We start from the raw sequence: 26,777 nt of genomic DNA, 5'->3' as shown, positions 1-26,777 counted from the left end.
GTTCTGCTTTATTGATATATATCATCTTGTCTTTTAAAATTCATTTCAGTAGAAAAATGTGATTTATTTCTGAAGTATCTGAAAAACTCTGATGCACAGTAAACTGTAAGTAAACCAGAAAATGAGGAGCATGACATTCTCCCAGGCTGTACAACAGAACTGTATGCAACTTGTAATTCTTTGACATTCTTTTTTTTTTAGAAATAATCAAACAGGTCTTCATGCAGAAGAAGAAGCTCTCATTATAATCAGTGCTCTGAAAGAAACCAATTTACCCAAGTTTCTTGCAGAAGATGTCCCACTGTTTGAGAATATTATGGCTGATCTCTTCCCAGAAATTGTGGTTCCAAATACAAATACTAGCAGACTAGAGGTAATGAAATAGATAGGACTTCTTTAGGGCTGTGATTGTTAGTTTTAAAGTCACATTTTACTTGGTAAAGAAAGAAATTTTTATAAACTTGTAATAGTTTAAAAGTTCTCAGACTTTTTTCTAAGGAAGAAACATGGCATGCAATAAATCAAAGTGATTGAGTGAGTTAGTAGAGGAGAATTCCCCAGTAGTTGGAGAAATAACATGCTTTTCTTTGTGATACTAACCACATCAATGTTTTTCTTTGTGATGCTAAGCGTGGGCAAGCTAACTCATCTGAGTCTTTGCAATGGACCACCACACTTCTGTGAGGCATGGATGTGGCTACAGGTGCAGAAAGAGGCCACAAATAGTCCATAAGGCAACAGATGCTGTGAGACACATGGGACCAGTAGGGCCCCAGCATAGAGTCTAAGGGACAAGACTGAGCTCACTCTGCGGCACTGGAGATAGCATCCCAAACCCTAACAAATAACATCAAGGCATGGCAGGAAAGGTAGAAAGGGTATCCCATGAAGCTGGAGTGGAGACAGCAGTCAAGTGGCCACCAGGGTGCATCACAGCCACCCCTGGGACTTGAGCTTGTCACAGTGCTATGGAGTTTGTCCTTAGTGGTATAGCATTTCCAGTCTACAGGGCAGTAGTAACACCCAAAGACTGGCTAGCCTGTCCCCACTCCAGCTCTTCCAAACTAGTGCTCTGGGTCTCACCTGCCACACCGTGTTGGAACAACCAGTTATGTGGGAGGTGTCCTGAGCATGAGATTGGGGCTTGTTTTGGGTCTCTTGGCTCCTTCCTCCTGTACTTGTCTAGACCTCAACCCTCTTGGTCAGGGGCTACTTGCCTTAGCTGCTAGGGCTGGGCAAACTTTGGTTGCTGATTCGATTCAAAGGAGGTTTGGCCTGATTCAGCAGCCAAATCTCTGAATCCAAATCAAGTCAGGAGACCAATAAAAAGGTCTGAATTGATTCAAAGACTCCAAATCAATTTGGAAAAGATTTGGAGATTTGGGCAGTCCCTGTTCACCACCACAGGAAGCTGGACCCAGACTCTGTGCCAGTAAGTAGGGAGTGCGGGGGCTATGGGAGGGGAAGGGGACCATGGGGGGGACCCCCACCCCTGCCTGTTCCCCCAGCTCCCCAAGCACCCCCTAACCCCCACCTGCTCTCCCAGCCCCATCAATGGCTGCCCCACTTGGCCCCAGCATCCAGCACTGGGAGAGTGGGCGGGGAATGGGGCCTTTTCAATTTCAAATCAGATTCGGCCGGATCGCTTCAGGACAGCGATTTGAATCACCAGATCAAATCACTATTCCCTGAAATGGCTGAATCCAAAGTGAATACTAGCTGCTTTGTACAGGCCTACTAGCTGCTACCCTCAGGCCTATCCCACTGGTTCCAGCCTTGGCTTCTTGGCAGCAGTGGCATGTCTGGGAATTAAGCTGCACAGTGGGGCTTGGTGCCCCTCCTGTTCAGCCTTGGGGGGTTAAATTCCCTCTCTTTCTTCCTCTCTTTGGCCCTCTTGACTACAATGGCCAATCTTGCAGGGTACTTTAAGATGCCTGCAATGCAGCTTGCACTTCTCTTTACAGCCATTCCCAGTCCTTCCATCAAACTGAAACTGAAATTCCAGCAACTACTTCAAAATAAAATCCCACCCCTCTGAGCACTGAGCACCACAATTAACAAACTCAAATCCTTTTCCTTTCTCAGTCCTGTGGTAGGAAAACCAGAGGGGAAAAAAACCCCTCTATGTCCTTAACCACCACGGCTTCTTTATTGCTTCTGGTCACCACCATGGTCTTGGGAGTCCTGCCTTCTCCCCAGCCAGGGCTAGAATGGCTCTCCAGCCTGAGGGCAACACTGTATTCTCCTGAGCCCCTCCCCTTCCAATCAGCCTGACCTATGATCTGAGTACAGGGATTGCTCATTAGACTCAGCCCTGCCAGCTGCCTTTCCTTCCTGGAATTCCCTTGTCTCTGGGTGTGTCTACACAAAATGCTACATTACCATAGTGATGAGCTACATGGCCATAGCTTGTTGCTATGGTGACATGGCATCAGCAGCACAAACCGTGATGCCAATACTACTGTACAGTAATGTGGGGGAAAAAAACATGCGGCATCAGGACTACATGGTAACACCAGTTACTGTGCAGTCTGGCACCTGTGTAGATGCACCCTCTGTGCCACAAAGACCCTGCTCTTATAGGTGCCTTGCCAGTGCTGCTGGTCCTCTCGTCTTCCCTTAGTAACATGGCAAGAGTTCCCTTTTACACAAACCCGTTATGTTTTTTCTTGTCCAGGGGGTGCATTATCTTCTGCATCTTCTTTTCTTCATGTTTTCATAAAAAGAAACTAGCATTCACATTTTAAGTCCCAGGGTGATACTCCATTAAAAAACAATAGGGTTGTAAACTAAAGGACTACCTCACGAGCCTCATGTTGTCTGTTTTCCTTTCACTGTAGCAAGTGTGAAGGAGCATTTTTTGTGATTATGGTGAACTGCCAGCTTAACAGATAATACCAGAACATCTCTACAACCCCCTTAATGTCAAGATATTACTTCTTCATGGTGGAATGTTTTTTCTTATGAATGTAGTTTCCTACTTATAAGATATTTCATTCCCTCTCTTCTTTGAGGTAACATCACCCCAGTGCCATGTTTGATGCATTCGTCTATACAATAAACTGCCAATCAAAATCAGTTGTGTGCAACGCCAGGGAATGGTATAAGGGTTCTGTGGCCTTCTGGAAGGTCTGATCAGCTTATGTAATAGTCTGATAATTTCTCGAAAGCTTGGACTTGCCTTTTCATTGAAGGTTGTGGTTAGGTCCACAAAGTCACCACTTTGCCAATAAATGGGCATATCTGGTCACGGCCCCCTTGGAATACAAGGTGTTGGGTATCTTCTTTTCCTAGGATTCACTATATGTTGCTGCATGTTTCTGGTATGTTGCCAATAATTTATAAGTCTCTGAAATGTGACTGCTGCTCCATGGAGCTTGAAAGGCATCTGCTTAAACTTGTATGACCAACCCCATGGTCTCCCAAAAGCTGTCTTTTTCTAGTCCCTGTTTGCCAGCGGTATCTGCCAGTAGCCCTTTGTGAAGTCCAGGGTGAATATGTAGCTGGTTTGTCCAATTTTCTCTAGTATCTCATCTATGCTTGGCATGGGATATGCATCAAATTTAGCTGAGTTATCTTCTGAAAATTGATGCATAGTTGAATAGCCCCATTGGTTTTTAGCACCACCACAATTGGGCTCCTCCTCTGGCTCTGCGACTCTATAATCACTCCTTTATCCAACATCTGTTTAATTTCAGCCTTCTCCTGCTTGTGTAGCTTCTGTGGTATTTGTCTCCAGGCATCCCAAACTACCTTGTCCAGTGGCGTCTCAGTGTGATGTATTGCCTTTTTAGCCTCTCCTGGATCCTCTCGAAACACATCCTGGATTCCTTAACCATCTGTCCCACCTGTGTTCATTGCCAGTCAGTTAGCTGAGCTCTCAGTTCCACCACCTGCTGGGTCCCAAGTTCTTCTGGGGGGACCTGATTCTAGCTTGTCGGGATATTCAGCCACTCTATCTTTCCACAGCTTAAGCAAATTAATATGATAAATCTGCTTGGGTTTCCACCTGTCTAGTTGGTGGACCTCATAATCTACCAGCCCCTCTTGACAACTTACTTCATAAGGTGTAGCACTGGTCCCACTTCTGAGGCTCATCTGCTATGAATTTTCTCAGCATATTCTTTAAGCATATTCAACTACTCCATTGGTCTGTGGGTAGTGTATAGAGGTCTGCAGTTTTTAAATTTTGAGAGTCTAGCACATGCCTGTCATTACACCAGATACAAAGTTACTTCCCTGGTCCATCAGTATCTCCCTTGGAAACCCCACCCAAGAGAAAACTGTCAACAGCGTCTCTGTCACCTTTGGGACTGAGACTGTCCACATGGGCATGGCCTCTGAATACTACATTGCTTAGTCCATTAGGGGTTCATCTACATGTGTGCCAGACTTAACAGTCATTAGGTACTTACTTATGTAAGTACTAAATGACTGTCCAATAACTGGTGTTACTGTGCAGTCCTGATGCTGCACAGGATGTTTCCCATGCTAGTACAAATTAGCAGTGAGCATCTGCAGTGCATAGTAGCTCATTGCTACTGCACAGTAGTGTTGGCTTCACGGTTCATGCCCACCAATGCTACATTGCTGCAGTAATGAACTACAGCAATGTAGCTCATTGCTACAGTGATGTAGTGTCTCATGTAGATGCATCCTATAACTAGTATAAATTGGTATCCTGTGCTGCTTTTCAGAAGCAGTCCCACAAGGTCCATCACAACCCTTTCAAATCGTGTTTCCACCAAGCAGAGTGGGACTAGCAAAGCTATAGGAGGCTTGCCTGTGGCTAACAGCTGACATATAGGACACGACCCGCAATAGTTCACCACCTTATGGTGCATCATTGGCCAATAAAATTGCCCCAACAACAGGCCTCTGTCTTTTCATGCACTAAATGCTTTCCTATGGGGAAGTCATGAGTCATCCTCAACAGGGCCCTTCAGTAACACTTTGGGACTAGTAACTGTGCTTCTTCCTCACCCTCTGCTTTTCTCCATTTGACCTGCTACAGAAGATTGTTTCTCACCTCAAACCAAAGCATCAATGTCAGCATCCCAGGGCGTAGAATCTCATGCTTACATTTTACTAACCCTTCTCAAAATGCATTTTGAAAGCCATCTTCTTGCATATGCAGAATTTTTTGTAGATCATGTTATACAGATATAAATTAAGATTCATGCCATTTAGGCAATGGAACTACACTGGTATAAATTAAAGGAGTGATTTCTCAAGTCCATTATTTGTAGGAGAGGAAAGAATGAACTTAAGAGTTAAAGGTGTAGTCTTGTCATTCAAGTATGGACTTCTGAAATTTCCTTGTCCATAGAAAATCCAGGGAACTTTTAAATGAAGACCTTCAGTATCAAATATGAAATAAGATGCATGTTATAGTTAAGAACCCTGTTACATTTGCAGTTAAGCAGTTAATTATAAAAAATGTTCATCAGTTTGAAGCATTATTTATTGAATTCTAGTCTGTCAGAAACTCACAGGCTTTTAAGGGACCAGACCATTTATTACAAACATGTTTTTTCAGAAATACCTTTTTTTTCTTTCTTTTTTTTTTTTTTTTTTTTGCTTACAACACACCTTGGAATATAATATACATCTTGTTTTTGAAGACAGAATAAAGAAAGAATAAATTTCATTGCTGTAAGTAAATAAATAGTAGCAGCTAAGGACTGGAACCTACTCAATGTTCTGCTCTCTGTGAGTTGTGTGCAGATTTTACTTTCACTTGTGTTCTTAAATGAGACAAATTGTTTTTACCATATTTCTCAGTTATAATGCACACTGAACTTTCCAGCAGCTGGGTTTTAAAGAACGGTACATGGTTTATTTGAAAATATATGATATTAGCCCTAGATAATGTGGAAGCCATCTGTTTTGCTTTGTTTTTCTATTTATACCACTGCCTATTTTTTGTATACAAAAGAACACAAAATTTTCAGGGAAATTTACTTTAAAGCAATTCATATAATTATTTTAAGTACTATTGCTTAGCTAATAGCATTTTTTTTCTTATCTTAGAAAGCAATAGCTGCTGCAACACAACAGCTGTGCTTGCAGCCTTGGCCATCTCAAATAGAGAAAGTTATACAGTTTTACAATCAAATTCTGGTAAGTATGGTGGATTTTTCTTTTAACATTGAAATTTTTTTTTAATATTTGTGTATATTAGAACATTCTGTTTTGTCAAAACCATTTTCCCCACTGGACTATAGTGATTTCAGCAAAAGTCATTGTGTGTGAGAGACAGCCACTTATACACAATTATCCCATTAGGATATTTATTTTGAATGTGAAAGATTCAAGTTCTTGCTTTGTCTAAGTCAAAGCACTGGCACGAAGAAATGCATCACAAAGAGCAGTAATGTCACCTGGTCTTCTGTTGGCATTGCATTTTGTTATGAATCATGAAATAGTCATTGAGTCAAAAAGAGGGATTGACTCAATGGCACAGCAATTTGAGGCTGGCCTGGGAGGTCCAGGTCTTTGAAGTAGTTTCATTTTCTTCTAAGTGTTGGGGGGAAAAAGAATAAAAAAGTTTTGCACAAAAATGAATTGTTGGGGTTTTTGACAAGTTTCACATAGTAGTTTTTTAAATATTTTTGAAGATATATGGCAAAACCCCCAAAACAGCCATGAGTCTGCTGAGAACTACAAAAATGAAACATGCTGTGGTAGAAACTTATTTCTCAGAAACAAGAACAAATCCGTATCTGCACATACTACAAGTATTTTTTCTAATTAAGTCTAATGTTCTGGGAATGTTAAGCCTCAAATACTACCTATAATAAGTTGATTTTGCCCATATGTTTTCAGACTCGAGTTGGTGTGATGTTAGTAGGCCCTACAGGTGGAGGGAAAACTACTGTTAGAACAATTTTGGAGACAGCTTTGGTACTTTTACCTACTGTACATTTGGAAAAAATTTCTAATACTGAGCCAGTTTTGCAGGTAAGATTTTAAAGGGTTTGCTTAATCCTTAATTTTAAGTTCTTGGTTTTAATTTCCTTGCAATGCTAACATGCATGTACTGTAGTTCATTTTCAGATTTATTTTACTTACAAACAAATTTGTCAGTCAAGACATTTATTTATTTACTAGCAAATTGCCCATCAAGAATGATGGGGGAAGGAGGGATGGAGCCCCACGTCCAGCCCTGCGCTCCCCCTCCCCCCTCCCCCTGCCACTTTGGGTCCAACCCTGCTCCCCCCTGCCCCCCCAATTCAGGTCAGAACCCACTCCCCCCCTACTTCAGGTATGACCCCTCCCCCGCTCCCCCCTTGTGCTTCAGGCCCAACCCCACCTCGTTTTCCCCCTCCCCCTGCTTTGGGTCCAACCCCACTCCATTCCTCCCTGGTTTGGGTCTGACACCCCAGCCACTTCGGGTCTGACCCTGCTCCACCCCTTCCCTGCTTCAGGTCTGACTCCACTCCACCCAACTCCCCCCACCCCCAGTTTGGGTTGGACCCTGCTCCCTCCCACCCCCGTTCAGGTCCAACCCCGCTCCGAACCTTCCTTCACCCCCAATTTGGGTTGAACCCCACCCTGGTTCAGGTCCAACCCTGCTTCCCCCTCTCCCCCAGAATTCTATGGTGGTTTTGCAAAGCAGATAAGTGTCAAGTTAGTACCAGTCTTTGCCAGCAAAATTTGTTTTATTTATGTCACAAAACAACTTAGGAAGCCAAGCTTTCAAAGCCTGTGCCTAGTGCCTTTTCAATCTCAGGATTAAAGGCCTTGTGATTGAATTAGACTTAAAATAATACTAGGACATAAATTCTGCAGTTCATTTTTTTTCTTCACTTCAGAACTCAACAAAGAAGGGAAAAATAGAAACCTTTGTTATAAACCCTAAGTGTGTCAGTCTTGGAGAGCTCTTTGGACAGACTGATCCTAGCACCATGGAGTGGTCTGATGGGCTCTTGGCATCAGCAGTTCGAACATTTGCAAAACATTCCATCAAAAAAACAAAAAAAAAGGAGGCAAATACTGATGCCACCTCAGAGATTCAGGACTGTTATACTGTGAGTTCAAAATTTATTTTAATAGGAAGAATTACATTAGAGTCTAACATGACTGGTAATCTGAGCCAGCTACAGGACTTCGAGTTATGCCAGGGGTTTTCAACCTTTTTAGATCAGTGTACCCTGGCGGCTGGATATGGAGCAGTGTACCCCTGGTGTATGGATGTGGAGTTGGCCGGGGGGGGATGGGGGAGCACATGGCTGAATGCGGAGCGGTGGCAGCCATCATGTGAGCTTCCCCCGTGTCTGGCCAGGTGGGTGGTGCCTGTGTGGCAGCACAGGATGGTGCATGGTGGCGCTTCATCCCCACCCAGCTGCACATAACCCCTAGGGCCTTCTCAAGTCTCCCAGGGGGTATGCATACCCATGGTTGACAACCTCTGAGTTATGCCAAAAACTATCCTTGGAGCTCACTCCCCCACTCACTCCTTTCCTCACAGTTATCCTTTTCTATACTCACTTCCTTTAAGAAGAGCTAGCAGAATGTCAGTTTATACTGTTCTGATCAAATGTTGCTGTTAATGAACTCAATTAATGCTTTATCTTTGATCAAGATTTCATCCTTGGGGCTATAGTTTCTAGTCACATGTTTAATTTCAGACTGTTCTTCAATGTCAGGCATCTCCAAAAACAAATGGATTCCTTTTAGATGTGGGTCTTACAAATAGTTCTTCTTACATCCTCCAAACTGCTAAGTTTAATGCTTACATTTCATGACTGAGATTTCATCCATTACAGGGAGAGTAGGGTCAAAGAGGCTGTGAGCCACCTTTGTGCCTCCCTGGCACTGTACTGCTTTGCTAGAATGGGCTCTTAATTGTATATGTGGTATGAGTATAATTTATATAGTAAATATTACTCTCTGCTTATTTTAGTTGAACACCTTGGAAAAAACCAATTCTTCAGTGGCAGTAAGAAGCAAACAAGCAACAAAATGTCCTTATAATGACTGTAAGTACTCTGAATATATAAATATTGAACAAATGGTAGGCAAGGTTCTTTGATTAGATATGATATCTTTTATTAGACCAACTGAGTAGTTGGAACAAAAGTTCTTCACAAGCTTTCAGGTAGAATCACCCTGGTAAACATTATTTAACAAAAGGAACTCCTTTCACTCAAGTCTAACTCATTTCTGTTTCTTCTCTGTCTGTATCTTCAATGATGAGCTAGAACTGAGGAGGAGGAGGAACCTGTGATGAACTCATAAGTAAGATACAGGAGTATGGGTTGGATGAAGGGACTGTAAAGTGGATAGAAAACTGGCTGGATCATTGGGCTCAGAGGGTAGTAATCTTTTGGCAGCTGGTATCAAGTGGAGTGCCCCAGGGGTTGGTCCTGGGTCTGGTTTTGTTCAATATTTTCATCAGTGACTTGAAAGATGGGATGGAATGCACCATCAGCAAGTTTACAGATGACACCAAGCTGGGAGGAGTAGTAGATGCACCGGATGGTAGCGCTTGGATTCAGAGAGACCTCAACAAATTGAAGGATGAGGCCAAAAGAAATTTCATGAGATTCAATAAGGACAAGTGCAAAGTCCTCCACTTAGGATGGAACAATTACATTACAGCTTGGGGATCGATTGGCTAAGAAGCAGCTCTGCAGAGAAGGACCTGAGGGTTATAGTAGACAATAAGATGAATATGAGCCAACAGCGTGCCCTTGTTGCAAAGAAGGGTAATGGCATATTGGGCTGCATTAGTAGTAGGAGTTGCCAACAGATCCAGGGAAGTGAATATTCCCCTCTTCAGCACTGGTGAGTCCACATCTGGAGTACTGTGTCCAGTTTTGGGTCCCTCACTACAGAAAGGATGTGGACAAGTTGGAGAGAGTCTAGTGGAGAGCATGACTTCTGAGGAGAGGCTGAGGGAACTGGGCTTATTTAATCTGAAGAAGAGAAGACTAAGGTGGGATTTAACAGCAGTCTTCAACTATCTGAACAGAGAGGTTGTGGAACCTCACTTCGTAGTGGTTTTTAAGGCCTGGCTAGACAGAGCCTTGGGTGGGATGATCTAGTTGGCTATGGCTCTGCTTTGAGCAGCAGATTGGACTAGGTGACCTCCTGAGGTCCCTTCCAACCCTACATTTTTTATGATTCTATGGTACTATTAACCTGTAACCATCATTCACCTGGCCAGTTTTCCTAAATATTCCAATTTAAAACACAGGGATCACTTACTGGCCCAATTTTGATGGACTTACTCGTAGTTAGTATTACCTTAGACTCTTTCATTAAGCTGTCTAGTGGTGCTGACACTCTGCACTGATAAATCTAAAATTTTGGTGGGTACTACAATAGGCAGAATTTTTAAAAGAGTTTTTTTCTACAAATAATTGACCATATACATGTTCTTAATACTGAGTTTTTCCCATACTAGGAGCCTTTGGCTAGAGCCTGTTTGCCTTGGCAGTACCTATAGTCTGGAACCAGTTTTGGCAATGGCATGGTCAGCACTGGCTTAGTGCATGTCCCATTCTAGAGATGGATCTCCTCTGAGTATTTCTCAGCACTTGGCCCTTCTTCTTTAGACCTGTTTAGTTCCCATTACAAAGGGGAAGGGGAAGGTTTATGGAATCTTGTGAATCTTCATTTCCCTCTGAGAGTGCCCTAGCTCCATCTTTTTGAAGATCCTGGAAAATTCCAAGAGCTGATGTATGGTTTGGCACAACCTGACATCCTGCCCTCCTACTGACAAGCAGGCAGGTAGAAAATATAGGGTTCTCCCCAGGAAAGCCAAATGTTTTTATCACAAGTGTTTGTGTTTGCCAATGAAAAGGGCAGAGCAGGGGTGTCAGTCACTTGGCCCTCTAGGCTGTATGTGGACCATGGGACTTTTCACAGCTTGGAACTGGACCATAATTTAAACCTGTTTAAGTGAGGGAAAATCCGTCATTATTTATCTCACAGTGAAAGTGCAATACGAGCAGGTGCATGAAACAGTTACAGCATATAGCTGTCCTCATCTTCAGTCGCCTGGATTTGGGGGTGATCCTGCAAAAGCATTTAAAAAGTCAATCATTCTAACATTCTACCTTAGAAAGTGCTAATCAAAGGATTCCTGATGTTGCAGTGAGTGTAGATATGAATCAGTACTCCAATTTTTGACACGAAGGTTTAGCTACGCTCCCTGTAATGCCATCTGCACATCTATGGCACATGTGTGGTCTGGGACTTCAACCAGGTTGTATCCAGTGCTAGCTATATCAATGGTATCTCTTATTCATGCAACCCTTCCCCTCCACCCTTCCCCACCAAGAAAAAGAGTGGTCTTATGGGATTGGATTAGTTCAGATCAAGTGTACCATTTACAACAGTAACAACAGTATAGTACCGTCTACTTCAGAAGAAGGCATGAAATACCATGTGGCAAACAATCCTGGTATTCTCAAGATAATTCTTTTCCTGCCTTACATTAGAGGTTGGCTTATGCTTGCAGCATGAGAAACAAGGACGAGTAATCAAATAATTTTTCTGGCAATGAAAATAATTTCCAGGACAGCAAAGAAACTTCTGTCTCTCAAGACAATTAATGTTAGAAGTTACAGAAAAGAGTAATAGGAAAAATTGCAGTTCTCTTTGCCTTAGTGCCCTAGCATCCATTTGAGTTTGTAGATAGTAAGGGAATCTCCACAACAGAAAACAGGAACTCCTTCATTCATCCTGGAAGTACCTACAGTAATGGCCTAGACATCAGAAAAGAAGCACAGCATGGATTCTTCATTAGCATCTGAAAGTTTTTGGCATCCAGCCTGAAATCCACCAGGTGCAGGAATTAAATTTTTTTTGAAAAAATTACATTTTGGGCACCAAGCGAAACAAAAAGCTCTTTATGGCAAGGATAACTACTTCTTGATTGGCACAGTAATGGCCTGAGTTATAAATGCTACTGTAATACAGACATGAACAACACGTGCCCCTAGAACCTGGGGGGGCATGATGAACACCCACAGGTGGCTGCATCAGCGGCAGGAGCATGGCGACAATGACCAGGGACTGCCTGCAGGTGGCCGCAGTGACAGTGGTGAGGGCGGGCCAAATGGGGACTGCCCACAAGCAGCTGCAGCAGTTGGCAGCAGGGGGTGGGTGGCAAGTGGTGGGTGGCAAATGGGGACCGCCGACAACTGCTGTCTGCACAGTAGACAGCAGTGAATGGGGACCTCCCACAGCCGCTGGTGGCAACCACCTGCAGAAACTGGCAGTGGCATCGGTGGTGGCAGTCTTGGGGGGGTATGTGCCCCCCTGTACCCTCCTTGCACGTCGCCTATGAATAGTACAAACAATTGGTGATCTTGCTAAATTACAATTGCTCCAGAATGACTGACCAGCCACCATAGAAAAATATTTACAAGCCTTATTGGCATTCTGCAGAAAGGACTATGACATTCCATCTGAGCATTGTCAGGTACCAAAATTTAATCCAAATGACAGATTAGATAAGCCTGTGCCTGGACTTTCTAAACACTATTATACTATCTGTAAAAGTCTCTATGACACAATCTATAAAACAATCAAACTGATGCTGTCATGAAAAAGTTGTCACTAGAGCTTTAGAAACATCTTTGAAGCCAAGTTGTTGCTTCCCCAATTCCTGAGAAATTGTTTCCCATTATTTTTCTGTATCTCTGTAATACTCAGAGGGCACTCCTACATGTGCATTTAAGCACAACTAAATTTAATGCGCATTAAAATAATGCTCATTGCACAATTTTTGGCAGGTGTCTACACATGCCGGGACTTGGCACTAAAGTTAGTCCCAACTCCCTGCAGCCCTGCCATGTGCCCCTAGTGCAGGGACGGGCAAAATACAGCCCACGGACCAGATCCAGCCCATCAGGCCATTATATCTGGTCCGCGGAGCCCCTAAAATATTTACTAATTAATATTTATTTGCCCTGCCTCCCCGTCAAAGCTGGCTAGAGACAGGGGCAGTAGGACCCAGAGGGAGCACTCAGCAGGCTTGAGCAGCCCAGCCCCGCCCACCTCTAGCCAGTTCTCTGCTTTCTTGCCACCGCCTTGCTCCATGTGGCTGTGGCTCCTGGCTTCATTCCCCCAACCACAGACCATGGGACCAGGCTGGTAAGGGGCTGGTGTGTGTGTGTGTGTGTGTGTGTGTGTGTGTGCGCGCACGCGCGTGTGCATGTGCACGTGCACATGCGCAGGCACAGGGGCAGAGTGTGTCTGTGTGTGTTCATAGGGTAAGTCCCACACACACACCCCTCCATACACATGCACCTACTCCTCCCCTCACACTGCTATACACAAACCCCAGCAACCCTTCCCCCATAGCCACCCACACCCCACATACCCACACACCCACAACTCCCACAAACCTAAACCCACGCCACATGATATACAAGAATAAGACTTCATTTTAAGGTACTGTGCAGTCACCTCTGTATTTACTACACAAACACATGTAAATCGGGACAAAATATTGTTAAAAATCAAATTAATGAGTGTTGTAGATGATCACTTTTTAGAATATAATTTGGTATTTTTCTGGTTCTGAGATGGCAAAACCCCTTGCTGAAAGGAGTACTTCTGGGGGCAGGGGGAGGGACTTCTGGTGGCAAAGGTCAGGGGTTAGAGGGTAGAACTTCTGGTCCCGAGCTGGTGACCAGGAGGTGGGGCACCTGTCAAGGGTCAGGGCTACCCATGGAGCCCTTGACAGCTTGCCAAAACTCGATAAGTGGCCCTCCACCCAAAATAATTGCCCGCTTGTAGCCTAGTGGCTGGGCAGACCCAACACTAATGTTAGTGCCGGCTCATGTCGATATATGCGCTAATGCACTTTGACTAATCATGCCTAAATTTGATGCATGCATTTCCAGGTACTAAATTTAGGTGCAGTTAGCCTAATTTCACCATTTTTAATGTGCATTAAGGGTGCACATGTGTAGATGCATGCCCATAATGTGCATTAAATTAAGCTAATGCTCATTAACGCATCTTGTGTAGGTACGCCCAGACTGTGGCTTCTAAACCACAAGTGTCTCTCCAACTTTACAGAAAATATTACCTTGTGCATGGATTTAAAAATAATTGTATGCCTTTCCTACAGCAAATCTTGGGGTGTAAATATTGCTGTGGCTCTTTCGTTAATGCTATCTTCTCATGTAGCTCCTAAACTAGCTAATACTGAGTGCTATGATTCTATCCACAGAATTCTCTTGGATGATTGTGGCATAAACAGACAATCGTAGCACTCTACAGACAGATCGCGTGTGCATGGAATATATGCATTAGTTGCACCCTCTTCATCCTCTTCCATCTAAAATACTGGAGCTTTGTGGCTTCAGAGCTGCTGCAGGCAAGATGTTAAAATCCTGTACCAGTTGGCATGCTAGGCATCACAGATGTCTTTAGGAATACTGTTGGAAAACATTTGTAAGCCTCATCTGAAGAAATTTTGCCTTTAGTGGTAAATGATATCAGAAGCTGATAAAAGGAGAAATTTCCCCCTTTTTTTTTTTTTGGCAAAAAGTATAAAATAAAAGGAAGAACAAAAGAGTCCTCAGTTTCCAGATTTTTGCATTAAAGTGGTATTAAATAACTAATTTTTCAAATAAGGATAATTGTCTTCCTTACATCCTCCACAGTTGAAGGCTTGTATATGTATATCTTTTCTTTTACATAAACATGTATCAGTAGCTGTCAAGTTTTATTTCATAAGGACATAAGAACTATCATTTACTGGGTCAAGCCATAGGTCCATCTTGCCCAGCATCCTATGTCACACAGTGGTGAAGAGTGGATGCTGAAAAGGAGAACTCTTATACTCCCGAGTTCTTCTGCTTCTTGTAAGCTTCCTTTTTGGTTTAAGCTCACTAAAGAGTTCTCTGCTAAGCCAAGCTGGTCACTTGCCACATTTACTATTCTTTCTGTACATTGGGATGGTTTGTTCAAAACACAGCCAACTGTCCTGGATTCCTTTCCCCCTTAGATTGGCTTTCCAGGGGATCCTGTCCATCCATTCCCTGAGGGAGTCAGAGTCTGCTTTTCTGAAATCCAGGGTCCATACTCTGTTGCTCCCCTTTCTTCCTTTGGTCAGGATCCTGAACTCAGTCATCTCATGGTCACTGCTGCCCAACTTGCCATCCACTTCTGCATCCCCCACCAATTCTTTCCTGTTTTGTGAGCAGTAGGTCAAGAAAAGCATGGCTCCTAGTTGGTCTCTCCAACACTTGCACTAGGAATTTGTCTCCAGCACTCTCCAAAAATTTCCTGGTTTCCTGTGCACTGCTTCCTGCTTGCATTGCCCTCGCAGCAGATGTCAGGGTGATTGATGTCCCCCATGAGAACCAGGGCCTCTTATCTGGAAACTTCTGCTAATTGTCTGAAGAAAGCTTCATCCTCATGTACCTCATCCTCCTGGTCTGATGGCCTATAACAGACATCCACCATAACATCACTCTTGTTGTTCTCCCCTCTAACTTTAATCCAGGGACTTTCAACATGTTATCTCCATTTTCATACTGGAGCTCTGAGCAATCATATGGCTCTTGTACATAAAGTGAAACTCCTTCTCCTCTTCTCCCCTGCCTGTCATTCCTGAACAGTTTGTATCCATCCATGACAGTGCTGCAGTCATGTGAGCTATCCCACAAAGTCTCTGCTACTCCAATCACATCACAGTTCCTTGACTGTGCAAGGACTTCCAAGGCTTCCTGCTTGTTCCTCAGGCTCCATGCATTTGTGTACAGACATCTGAGGTGATTAGCTGATTGCCCTATTTTCTCAGGAAGAATGAGGCCTCCCCAGCTGCCCCCTCCTGCTTCTGTTTCCTCCAGGTCCCCAACTTCCCCACCTACCTCAAGGCTTTGTTCTCCATCCCCTAGTGAACCTAGTTTAAAGCCCTCTTCACTAGGTTAGCAAACCTGTCTGCTCTTCCCTCTGTTTGTCAGGTGGATCCCATCTCTTCCTAACAAGCCTTCTTCTTGGAACAACATCCTATGGTCAAAGAAGCTGAATTCCTGGTGGCAACACAACTTGTGCAGCCATGGATTGATCTGCAGGATGCATCCACTCGTGCCAGGGCCCTTTCTCTTGACTGGAAGGATTGAGAAGAACACCACCTGTGACCCCGTCCTGTTCACCCTTGTATCAAGAGCTGTGTAGTCACTCTTGGTTTGCTCAGGGTCACCCCTAGCAGTATCACTGGTGCCCACATGGATAAGCAGCATAGGGTAGTAATCAGGAGGTTGGACAAGTCCCGGTCATCCTTCCATGACATCACAGATCTGGGCTCCAGGCAAGCAGCAGACCTCCTGGGACAACAGGTCAGGCTTGCAGATGGATTTCTCCATCCCACACAAAAGGGAGTCTCCAACCACCACCACCCATCTCTTCCTCTTCGTGGCAGTGGTCTCGATCCTCCCCACCTTGGGGATTCCTAGCCTCGCCTCTTCCACCAATAGAATGTACTCCTCCTCCTCTGTTACTAGTGCTCTATATCTGTTCTCCAGGCAAACTACTGCACATGGGGATGACAGCTTCTTGCTGCCAGAAGTTACAAGCTTCCAGCTTCCACCTTCCTGGAAATCCACGCCCTCTTACACATGTCCACATATACACGTCCATGATAGTTGACTCTCAGTATACATAGATGTATCTTTCACAGTTTCCATGCTTAGGACCTGGTATCAAGTGGAAACCTCTACCATGGTGGAATTCCTCCTGTCCTCCTCTTTGTGGTGGACACAGACTACTAATCATCTTCCTTCAGTGCACATAATGTCTTCTCATCCTTTTGCATCAGCTGTTAATCATGCAATCTGCTTTTTGTCTCTCTGCTTTCATGACATCCAGTTCCTTTCTTCCTTGAATCTAAAGTAGTGCTGCTTTAAAACCTTTGAAGATGCATCTATATGGTAAACTTGCCAAAATGATTACTTCCTACCCCTTTATGAGGCTTGTGCTGCTCTATGTATTACCTTTGTACCAGCTGACAAATTCTGACTCTTGTCAGGCAAAAAACCCAGAGTAAGAATGATGGCTCTTAATAGTGATATTAGGCACTTGTTAAAGGTTTTGTTTGCTTTTTAAGAGGCTGTTGTCACGTAAATTGAAACTTTTCACTGAGGCACTTAAATTTGGCACCTTTCCATTATGATGAGCATCGCCATCCCTCAAACATGACAGGCAACTATAAACAGCATTGTTAAAGTACAGCTTCCCACTACTTTTCTTGTTTATTAAAGAGATGAATGGCTAAGAAGTTTGTAGTTATTACTAATAAATTATGGCACCCAGAAAAGCGCTTGGTTCTCTAGAAACATAAAAATCACAGTTCCTTCCTCCACTAATTTTGGCAGTCTCTATGTACTTGACAAAGGAGACAAAAACAAAGTGTAAAAGGAATTGGTAGTGAAAAGATGGGAACAGTTGTAAATGCAGATAATGAGAATGCTTGGTGATCCTGCAGTTCCAGAAATGTAATATCCAGTGCCTAATGTCCTGATGGAAAATATGTAGGAGAAACGAAATAACAACTGCATACCAGAAAAAACACACACTGGAAATCTATCAAAGACAAAATACCCAATTTCCTGTGGGTACACACCTCTCACAAGACAACCACACTCTCTAGTCTCTCAGTTCTAGTCCTCAAAGGGAATTTGGGGGGCTCACCTTTGAAACACCTTTCAAAGACAAGCCTACTAAATTCACTTCATAAATCTACTGGATACAAAAAACCATGGACTAAATATAGACATTGGATAACCTGCACATTATAACCTGCCTAATAACTGATAGGTAACCTGTCTGTCTGCATTTTACCAGCTGTATTCTATCACCAGTTCAACATCCCCCCTTTTCCCCTACCTCACCTACGTGTCTCACACCTATTGTCTCCCATGGCCTCTGATCCTCACTGCCATGCATTTACATTTTTACAGACCTGCATTTTGCATATTGGCTTCTGTTCTATCTAGGAGAGCACACAAAATACCAGTCAACTCTCTCTATGCCCGAAGAAGGGTATTTTATACTCAAAAGCTTGCAAAGAACAATTTTTCCAACTATTTAGCTGTTATAAAAAAAAGATATCACATTCACCCGAAGAACTCTGTCTGGTGAACCAATACACATTTCAAGGTTTAATTTTTACTAGCCAGTTACCTGTCAGGAATGGCAGGGTGGGTAGGCAGGGACAGAGCGCTGCCACCCAGCACTCTGCGTAGCCACCACCTCCCAGGAGAAGGAGGGGGTGGGAAGCTTGCCCTGGCATCCCCTCCATCCCCCTTGGCCAGCACCCTGTGCCACCACCACCTCCAGGGAGCAGGGCCAGGGGGGACAACACAGTGCTGGCCTCGCTCCCCGGCTCTATCTGCTCTATCGCCACTGCCTCCAAGGAGCAGGGCTGGGAGGGGGAGGGGGTAAGGCCAACAGTGTTGGTGTTGCCCCCCAACTCTGTCCCCTCTGTCCCTGCCATCGTGACGGCATGCCACCACTGCCGCCTCCTGTCCGGAACATTCTCAGAGCACTCTGATGGGTTGTTTCAGTCAGTATTGTGATTGGCTGCCAAGACAACCAGTCAGAGTACAAATAAAGTGTTATGGGCAGACAGACAGACTAAGGCTTTTATTTTATATATACTAATATATATAATTTTGTTGCATTTATGACAGTCAAATTGTGAACCAAATGTCTAATGCTTATTTGCAGGTGAAACTAATAATGACTGGCAGTGGATAATCTTGGATGGCCCAGTAGACACAATTTGGATAGAAAACTTAAATACTGTTCTAGATGACACTAGAATGCTCTGTCTTGCTAACAGTGAAAGAATTAACTTGCCACCAAGGATCAGAATGATATTTGAAGTGGATAGTCTCTCTCAGGCTAGCCCTGCTACTGTCAGTAGATGTGCAATGGTTTTTGTGGTAAGGCTTTTTAAAGAAAAACAACCATAGATTATTGTTTAGCTTTGAATTATAATTTATAATTTATTTATAATAATACAGGCAAGCAGCAAAACCCATGCAGCATTGGGTTGCCAGATACCCTTGTACAAGAGTTACCTCTATACCCAAAGACATGGATTGCAAATATTTGAATCCACCTATCACATATGCTGATGGTTGAACTAATTATCCTATGATACTGATAGGAATACAGTGACCTTTATATTCATGTGTCCAAATACGTGTTTGTGTTCAGTCCTGATCCCTTTGAAGACAGAAGCACAAAAAAATCTACTTTATTTAAAGCAGGATCAAACTATATACTTTGTAGAGAACACACACACTTCTGAGAGTTTATGATGAAAAATATATATAGCTCATTTTATTTAATTAATAGGATCCAACTAATCTGGGATGGAAACCGTATGTTAAGACTTGGCTATTGAAGATCTCCAGAATCATTCCACAAAGTGGTGTAAAGGTCCTTGAAAGTTTATTTGAAATAAGCATGGAAAAAGGCCTAAACTTTTTAGATAGACACAAGAAAATGCAGCCATTTCCCGTTCAGCAGATGGGACTTGTAATGAATCTCTGCAGAATCCTTGGTGCTTTTATTGATATAATGAGTAAAAATGGAGGCTTTGGTCACAGTAAGTAAATATATTTTCAAATTCACTTAAAATACTCTTTCCTTCCAGGTAGATCTTATTATTTGTGCGTATATGGCACATCCGGATGAGCATGGATGCTTGTTTCCCTGGGGACAAGTAGCAACACACTTTGTGGGGGTGGGGGTGGCAGGTAACCTCAGGTGGGGTAGGGGAAGCTGGGGCCAGGAACTGTGTTGGTTCCAGTAACCTTGCCTGAGGGCCTTCCAGGGCTGCAGCCATAGCAGGAAGCCTGGCAGGCAGCTGGAGCATGGCTCCGACCAGCTAGGCTCTGATTTGAAGTGCTGCTGCCATGTGAATTGCCCCACTTCTTTTCAGTGTGGGTTTTTCTGACTCTAGGATCTCCTGGGCCAGGACCCCCATCCCCTTCACTGCAAGGTAGCAGTGTAGGGAACATCTGCGTGTGCAGTGTGTGGCACTGCAGATGGGCCTGTGGTGCCACATATTGTATGTCTGCTTTCATCTGGACGTGGCCATAATGACACAGTAATTAATTTGTATAAATACCCAAAGGATATAGACAAACACATTCTAACCACTTTGAGGGAGACTTGGGCAGTTGCTTAGGAGTGTGCAGAAGTTCTTATGATCTTGGTGTTAGTTTCCGTGATCCTGTAGCAGTAGAAGGAAGTTAAATCACCCTAATGTTGACCCTGAGGGTAGAAACAGACGGTAGCTAATTTCTCATTTATGCCATCTTAAAAAAAAATTGTGGCGGCATAAATGTTGATCAAATAGACGTCTTTACCCTTTTTTTGCACAACATGACACCACCCCCAGACTGAGAAACAGTGAATTCAAGGCCTTGTCACACGTTACACTTAGGACATGTTAACTGCACATAAACACTTGCATCTGAACATTGAAGCAGTAAAACACATGCTAAGTGCTATTGTAGCATAGCAAAGTTAGTACTTTTTCTGGTGAGGAGTATCACCAGATCATATTATTTAACATATGTTGAGCTAATGTACAATTGCTTCACAGAGGTAATATAATCAGGAGACTTTAGTGAAATGGGGGGCTAGGAATGACAAACAGTTATTTGCTGGTCCCAGCCCCTCCTCACTGCACCAGAGCTGGTTCAAGACTGGTGATCTGTGTACTCTTGTGAGGTGAAGTCTTGAACCAGTTCTGGTGTGGTGGGGAGGGGGCTAGGACCAACAACAGACTGTTTATCATTCCCAGCTCCCACAGCACACCAGCATTATCAAAAACTCCAGTGTTTAGAATGAGTTTCATTTAGATCATAGTAAGCATTACTGTGTAACTGCTTAGAAAACTTTTTAAGGGTGGTGTTACACATTAGGACTGGGATATGCTAAAGCTAGGTGGCATTAAAGTTAGCACATTGTGCAAGTAGTCACACATTATGGGTTAATAGCCTCTCTAACATGCATTGTTTGGACCTGCTGCTACAGAGCTATCAAGCAGGGCCATGGCTAGGAAATGCACACCAGCTCTCCAGTGGCTCCACCTCTTGTGGCTCTACCTCCAGTGGCTCATGCCCTACACCCATGTCTCGCCTCCTTTCCCTTGCCTGGGGCTCACCTCCATCTCCCACCAGATCTCTTTCCCAGCTCCCTGCTTACCTGTGGCTGCTAGTGCTGACTCAGGAGCAAGAGAAGCAGCCCCTGGACAGGGACAGGAGCAAGTGTACAGGGCTCAGCCAGGAAAGCAGTGGCAGTGGGGGGTGGGGGTTCCCCCTCCTTGCCCCCTTCCAGCATGTTGGGACTACCTGGGGGGAGCAGACAGGAAGGGGGAACCTGTCTACCACTGAACCCAACTCCTGGGTGCTTACCACTAGGGCTGGGCAGGGAGGGGGAGCCTGTCCATTTGCTGCCTCTGACACTTTGGGATTAGCTCAGCCCCTGTGCAACTCCTGGAGTAGGACTGGTGCTTTCCTGTCCCCTGGGCCAGCACCAGCAGCTGCAGGTGAGCAGGGATCTAGAAAATGGGGAAGAGATCCAGGGGAGATGGGGGGGTGAGCCCAGAATGAGAGCAGAGGAAGAGGGGAAGGGAGAGATTGTGCCTCTTAACACAGAGGGGAAGGGTAGGGATTTCTTACCTTCTGTGGGACTCCTTCAGCTTCCAGCTTTCTCCAGCTCTCAGTCCAGGGTGGTAATATTCCAGAGGATAGATTGTCCGTGTCTACTGCAACACAAGCTAGAAATAATACTTCTCCTCCACAAAAGGATTCTCTCTCAGATGCTCAGAGCTCACTTAGTTTGTCTTTTCCTGCCTTAACTTGAAGATGCTCCCACTTAAGAGCTCTTGACTTGTGGTACAGGTAACATGTAACAACACCCTAACCTATAGTAACGCTTCCTACAGTGTAAATGTGATCAGTCTGTCTCGCTATTTTAGAGCTATGTGAGGTATCCATACAGTACCACATTGTGCTGTGTAGACATATCCTATGCAATGAGCCCTTTGCTCTAAGACATAGTTCTTTCTCTGATGCCTTGTTCTTCTGGGGAAGGGAAGTTATTTAACTGCTTCTCTATACCAGCATCAGGTAACTATCACCTCCCTTTTATGAATTATTTTTGTTTGTTTCCTAGATTTTCAATTATTTCCTTAATTACCAGGCCATGAGTTTTCTTCTCTATGTATTGCTTGAATCTTAGGTTTCAGGCCATGAGCTTTCTTCTCTATGTATTGTCTTATCTTAAAGTTCTCTGTGCTTGGTTTATTTGATTTTATAGCTGGATTTTTGAGGTCATCACTTCAAGTTTGGTTCATAATACTTTTAGTGCTGTGATTTGACTCAGAGCTTTCATTAAAGGATGAATTGATGCTTCATTCAATTTGCCTTTTTTCCCCTGAATTTACAATGGCTGCTTAATATTTTTCACATTTGTTTCAAGAGTTCTTGACTGTCAAATCTGGTATAGTGATACTACCTGTTTTTCTGTTGGCTTTTCTTTACCACGTTATAGACAGTGCTCCAGTAGATGGAGATAGAGCTGAGGTCAGAAATTTGGTGCTTGTTCCCACAGCTCATTACTTTTTTCTCAAGTGTATAGAAAATCACTGTGTCCCCTTGAAAGAAAAATGTACTGACGTATGAAGAACAAGCACCAAACTCCTGACCAACCTTATACTTCTATTCCACCTACTAAGCTTATAAGTGGACTTGAGTACCTAAGTTCTGCCCTATTCAACCTTACTTGAGTCCCTGAAAAACTGTTAATATGAAAGGTGGGTAGGTCTAGGTCCTGCGCAAGGATTTTTGTCATCCTAGGCAAACAAAATTTTGTTGCCCGCCCTCCCACAGGCAGGATGGGTGCATGCAACTCCTGCCCCAGTGCTGCCCTCTCATGCACAAGGAAACACCTTGCGGAGACAAACTCTTGAGCCCCATGTGGGCACAGGAGCCTGTTAGCAGTGCAGCTCCCTTCCCCTCATCTTGCAGGAGGCACAAAGGGATGGGGCTTCAAGACAAAGGAGGCAAGAGAGGAGGCCCAACTGTCTGCCACGCCTCTGGCTACTGCAGGAAGCTGCCTGCCTGGGAAATGCAGGCCTCCACTCCCACTGGTCTACCCCACCTCAGAGCCTTAAAGAAAAGTGAGTCACACATGTACACAGAGGGCATGTCTACTTGAGCACTTTACTGTCTATTAAACTAATCTAATGCGCAGTGATGCATCACTGTCTACACGTGCACAGAAGTTACTGGACCATAGATGAATGTAAAGTGCTGTTTGTTAGTACTGACTGATACAGGTACTAGCCAATGGCAGTTTATGTTAATGTGCCTGAATGCAGGTATAGATGTTGAACCCAGAGCAAATTGCTCCTAGTCAGCCCAGGAAGCAAGGGGCCTCAAATGCTGTTCATCTCAGCCCCAAGCTCTTGGGGGTGGAGGAGGAGCTAACCCTGGTTCTGGGGGGAGTTCTGAGTGGCACAGAGCTCAGGGTTGGGTAACCAGGGCAGGGCAGTGACAGCTCAATGTCCTGGAATGGCAGCAGGGAGCCACACCCCCTGCTCCATGCCCCTGGGGGCTTGACTCTTACGCTGCTCTAAGTGCCTTGGAGCATCATGGCAGGGGAAAGGGGTGTGTTAAGGTGGGAATGCGTTGCAGATAGCCAAAGCAAAGAGAGGGCAAAGTTTGCCTGGCTTTCTTTACTCAGTCCTAAGTTGCTGGGCAGGCACAGCTGCCAGGTGACTGTCTCCATGTCTACCCAGCTGTGTCCTCCCCCTCTACATCCGCAAGAGGTGAAGGGTCTCTGCCAGGGGGTGCAGCTTGTCCCACAGCTGGAAGAGGAGTGAGGGGAGGCAAGGAAGGCAAGAGGATCCGGGGAGGCGTGACTAGTGGAAGCAATCAAGGATCCTAAGAAGCTTGGGGGTGGGGTGCATCCCCATACAATATAGTCACCTTGGGGGAGTGCAGGCTGGGGGGATGCACCGTATTCAATAGAGCCACTTTGGGCAGGATGCATCCCTATGCAATGGAGCTGCTGGGGAGGGGGTGCAGGCTGGTGGGGGGGAGGTATGCTGGGGGTGTGCATCCTGTTTTCCCCTGCAGCTAAAGGCATCCTGACCCATGTACCCACAGGTCCCAGCTGCTGAAATGCTACTGACTGCAAGCCTGGCCAGCAAGAACTATGACTACAACTCGATGCAGCCCTACTTCCTCTTGGAGGAGGAGGAGAACTTCTACCTGGTGGTGCAACAACAGGACAGCAAGCTGCAGCTGCCCATCCCCCTGAGGACATTTGGAAGAAAGTCAAGCTGCTGCCCACACCCCTGCTGTCACCCAGCTGCCATGCCATATTCCTATCTACCACCAACTACCTGGAGATGGTGATGGAGCTGCTGGACAGCCAGGTGGTGAACCAGAGCTTTATCTCCAACCCCGATGACAAGCTCTTTGCCAAGTCTGTCATCATCGAGGACTGCCAAGAAGCTGCTCCTGGATGATGATGGACTTGGGAAAGGCTTTGTCATTGGGGTCACAGATGTTGCCACCCAGGAGCTCCATCACCATCTCCAGGCAGTTAGCAGCGGACAGGAAGATAGCACAGCAGCTGGGCAACAGCAGTGACTTGGGCAGCAACTCATACTTCTTCCAAATGTCCACAGCTGCAGCTTACTGTGCCACTAGGTAGAAGTTCCCCTCCTCCTCCTCAAATTAGAAGTAGGGCTGCACTGAATTGTAGTCATAGTCTTAGATCTTGCTGACCAGGTTTGTGGTTAGTGACATTGCAGCAGCTGGCACCTATAGTGCACATGGGTCATGATGCTTCCAGCTATGGGGGAAAGCAGAGTACACTTCCTAGCCTTGTGCTCCCCTGCCCCTAGGTGGCTCCATTGCATAAGTGCGCACCCCTACCCCAAGCAGCTGTATTGCATGGGGTGCATCCCTCCAGCCTGCACCCTCCCCAAGACAACTCTGTTGCATGGGGATGCATCCCTTGCCCCAGCCTCTCAGAAGCCTCAATTTGCCTTCACTAGCTGCACCTCCCCCAGGATCCTCTTGCCTTCCCCACCTTCCCTCTCTCCTCCTCCAGCTGCAGGACAAGCTGCGCCCCCTGACAAGGACCCCTCACCTCCCAGGGGTGAAAGGGAAAAGAAACAGAAGGGAAAGAAACATCTGGGCAGAGGCAGCCCCATAGTAGCTGTGGCTACCCAGCTTCAAGGATCAAATGAGGGAAGCCAGAAAAACTCCCTCCCTCCCTTTGCCCTGGCTGGCTGCAACCCACTCCCCCAACTCAGCACTTCTTTCCCCTGCTGCAATATTTCAAGGTATCTGGAGCAACACAAGGGCAAGCCCCCTAGAGGCATGGAGCAGGAGGCACAGCTCCCTACTGCCAGCCCAGGACACCGGGCTTTCATTGCCCTGCCTGCCAGACCTGAACTCTGTGCCACTTGGAACTTCCCCAGAACTAGGGTCAGCTCCTCCCCTGGCCCCAGAGCTCAGGACTGACCCTCATGCCCCCTGCTAGCCTAGCGCTACCCCCAGTGCTCCTGCCATTCCAGAGCTGGCACCCAGGGGAGCGTGGAGCTCCCCCTGGCTGCTGTAGGGAAGCAGAGCAGGGCAGGAGGTGTCCTGGACCAAGCTACTCCTGTCAGGCTTAGTTTGCTCCCGACCCATAGATGCATGCCTGGGAACATTTTAATGCACCTAAATTTTTGGGACAGACAATTCAGGTGCATTAACTGCACATGTAGAACATGAGGCAGCCAAAGCCCAGGCTGCCTGCTTTAGTTGCCCTCTGCATCCTGCTCCTGCCCACATGGCCAGGACCACATCAGAGGCATGTGGCTCTGCTCCTCAGTTTGATTTGCCATCTCTAGACAGCAGCCAGAGTGTGCCTGGAGTCATTGGAGATGGGGGTGGGAGGCCAGGGATCAGGGAAAGTCTGGGACTTGGAGAAGCGGAGAGGGGAAAAAGAAAATTGGCCTAAGGGAGCAGAGCCAGGCTTTCTGGGCCCAGATGATCCAGACAGTGGCTACTCCTAGCTCAGTGTATGTGCCACCTACCTGCTCAGAGTGCCAGCAGGCTGCCTGCCTGCCCAGACCACCATTTCTTCCACCCACTACAATTTGCTTCCTTAGGCAGCTGTTTGTTCTGCCTGTATGACTACATTGGCCACCAACAGGGTTTCCTATTCCTTGCTGCCGTTTGATTTCATCTTAAGGATAAGATGACAGTGCATTACTTAAGTAAATGCATTTAATGGATTTTCAGGGACTTGAAAGGGGTGGAATAGAGTCTACTTTATATTCTCAATAGGTGGAATAGAATTGGCCCTTAGAGCCCAAATTGCATTGTGGCTGGTGTCTATTTTCCAGTGATGAAACAGTAGGTGCTTGTGCAAATTTACTGTTTGATTGTGCAAACTTTCTTCAGTTATTTAGTGTGAAATACTCCTTGAGAATGTTTGTGGAAGTTAACTAAGACTGACACCAGCCCGGACATAGTGGGGATTACGGAAATGTGGTGGGATGCAACGCATGATTGGGCGGTGAATGTCAAGGGCTATAGGCTGTACAGGAGGGACAGGATAGGGAAGAAAGGTGGGGGCATGGCACTCTATATTAAGGAGGAATACACATCCTCGTCAATTAGCAAGGAGTCAGGGGAGGGGCAATCTGAAGTGCTTTGGGTTAGAGTACAAGGCAGTTGAGGGGAAAGAGACTTAACGGTGGGAGTCTA

At 45.2% G+C, this 26,777-nt stretch overlaps 1 protein-coding gene across 1 annotated transcript in view; it reads left to right on the top strand.

The window, feature by feature from the left end:
• DNAH14 (dynein axonemal heavy chain 14) overlaps positions 1 to 26,777 on the top strand; it is a gene marked incomplete at its 5' end in the record, with an annotated part of 313,251 nt that overhangs the window by 122,996 nt on the left and 163,478 nt on the right. The window contains 6 exon segments of the mRNA XM_090036082.1: positions 216 to 373; positions 6,034 to 6,123; positions 6,829 to 6,943; positions 7,813 to 7,960; positions 18,707 to 18,923; positions 19,342 to 19,594. Coding sequence (XP_089892208.1) covers positions 216 to 373; positions 6,034 to 6,123; positions 6,829 to 6,943; positions 7,813 to 7,960; positions 18,707 to 18,923; positions 19,342 to 19,594 — 981 coding nt within the window.

Source organism: Crocodylus siamensis, chromosome 1, assembly GCF_052110815.1.
Source record: "Crocodylus siamensis isolate JL-2025a chromosome 1, ASM5211081v1, whole genome shotgun sequence".
Lineage (NCBI taxonomy): Eukaryota > Metazoa > Chordata > Crocodylia > Crocodylidae > Crocodylus > Crocodylus siamensis.
This window is presented reverse-complemented; position numbering and strand designations above follow the sequence as displayed.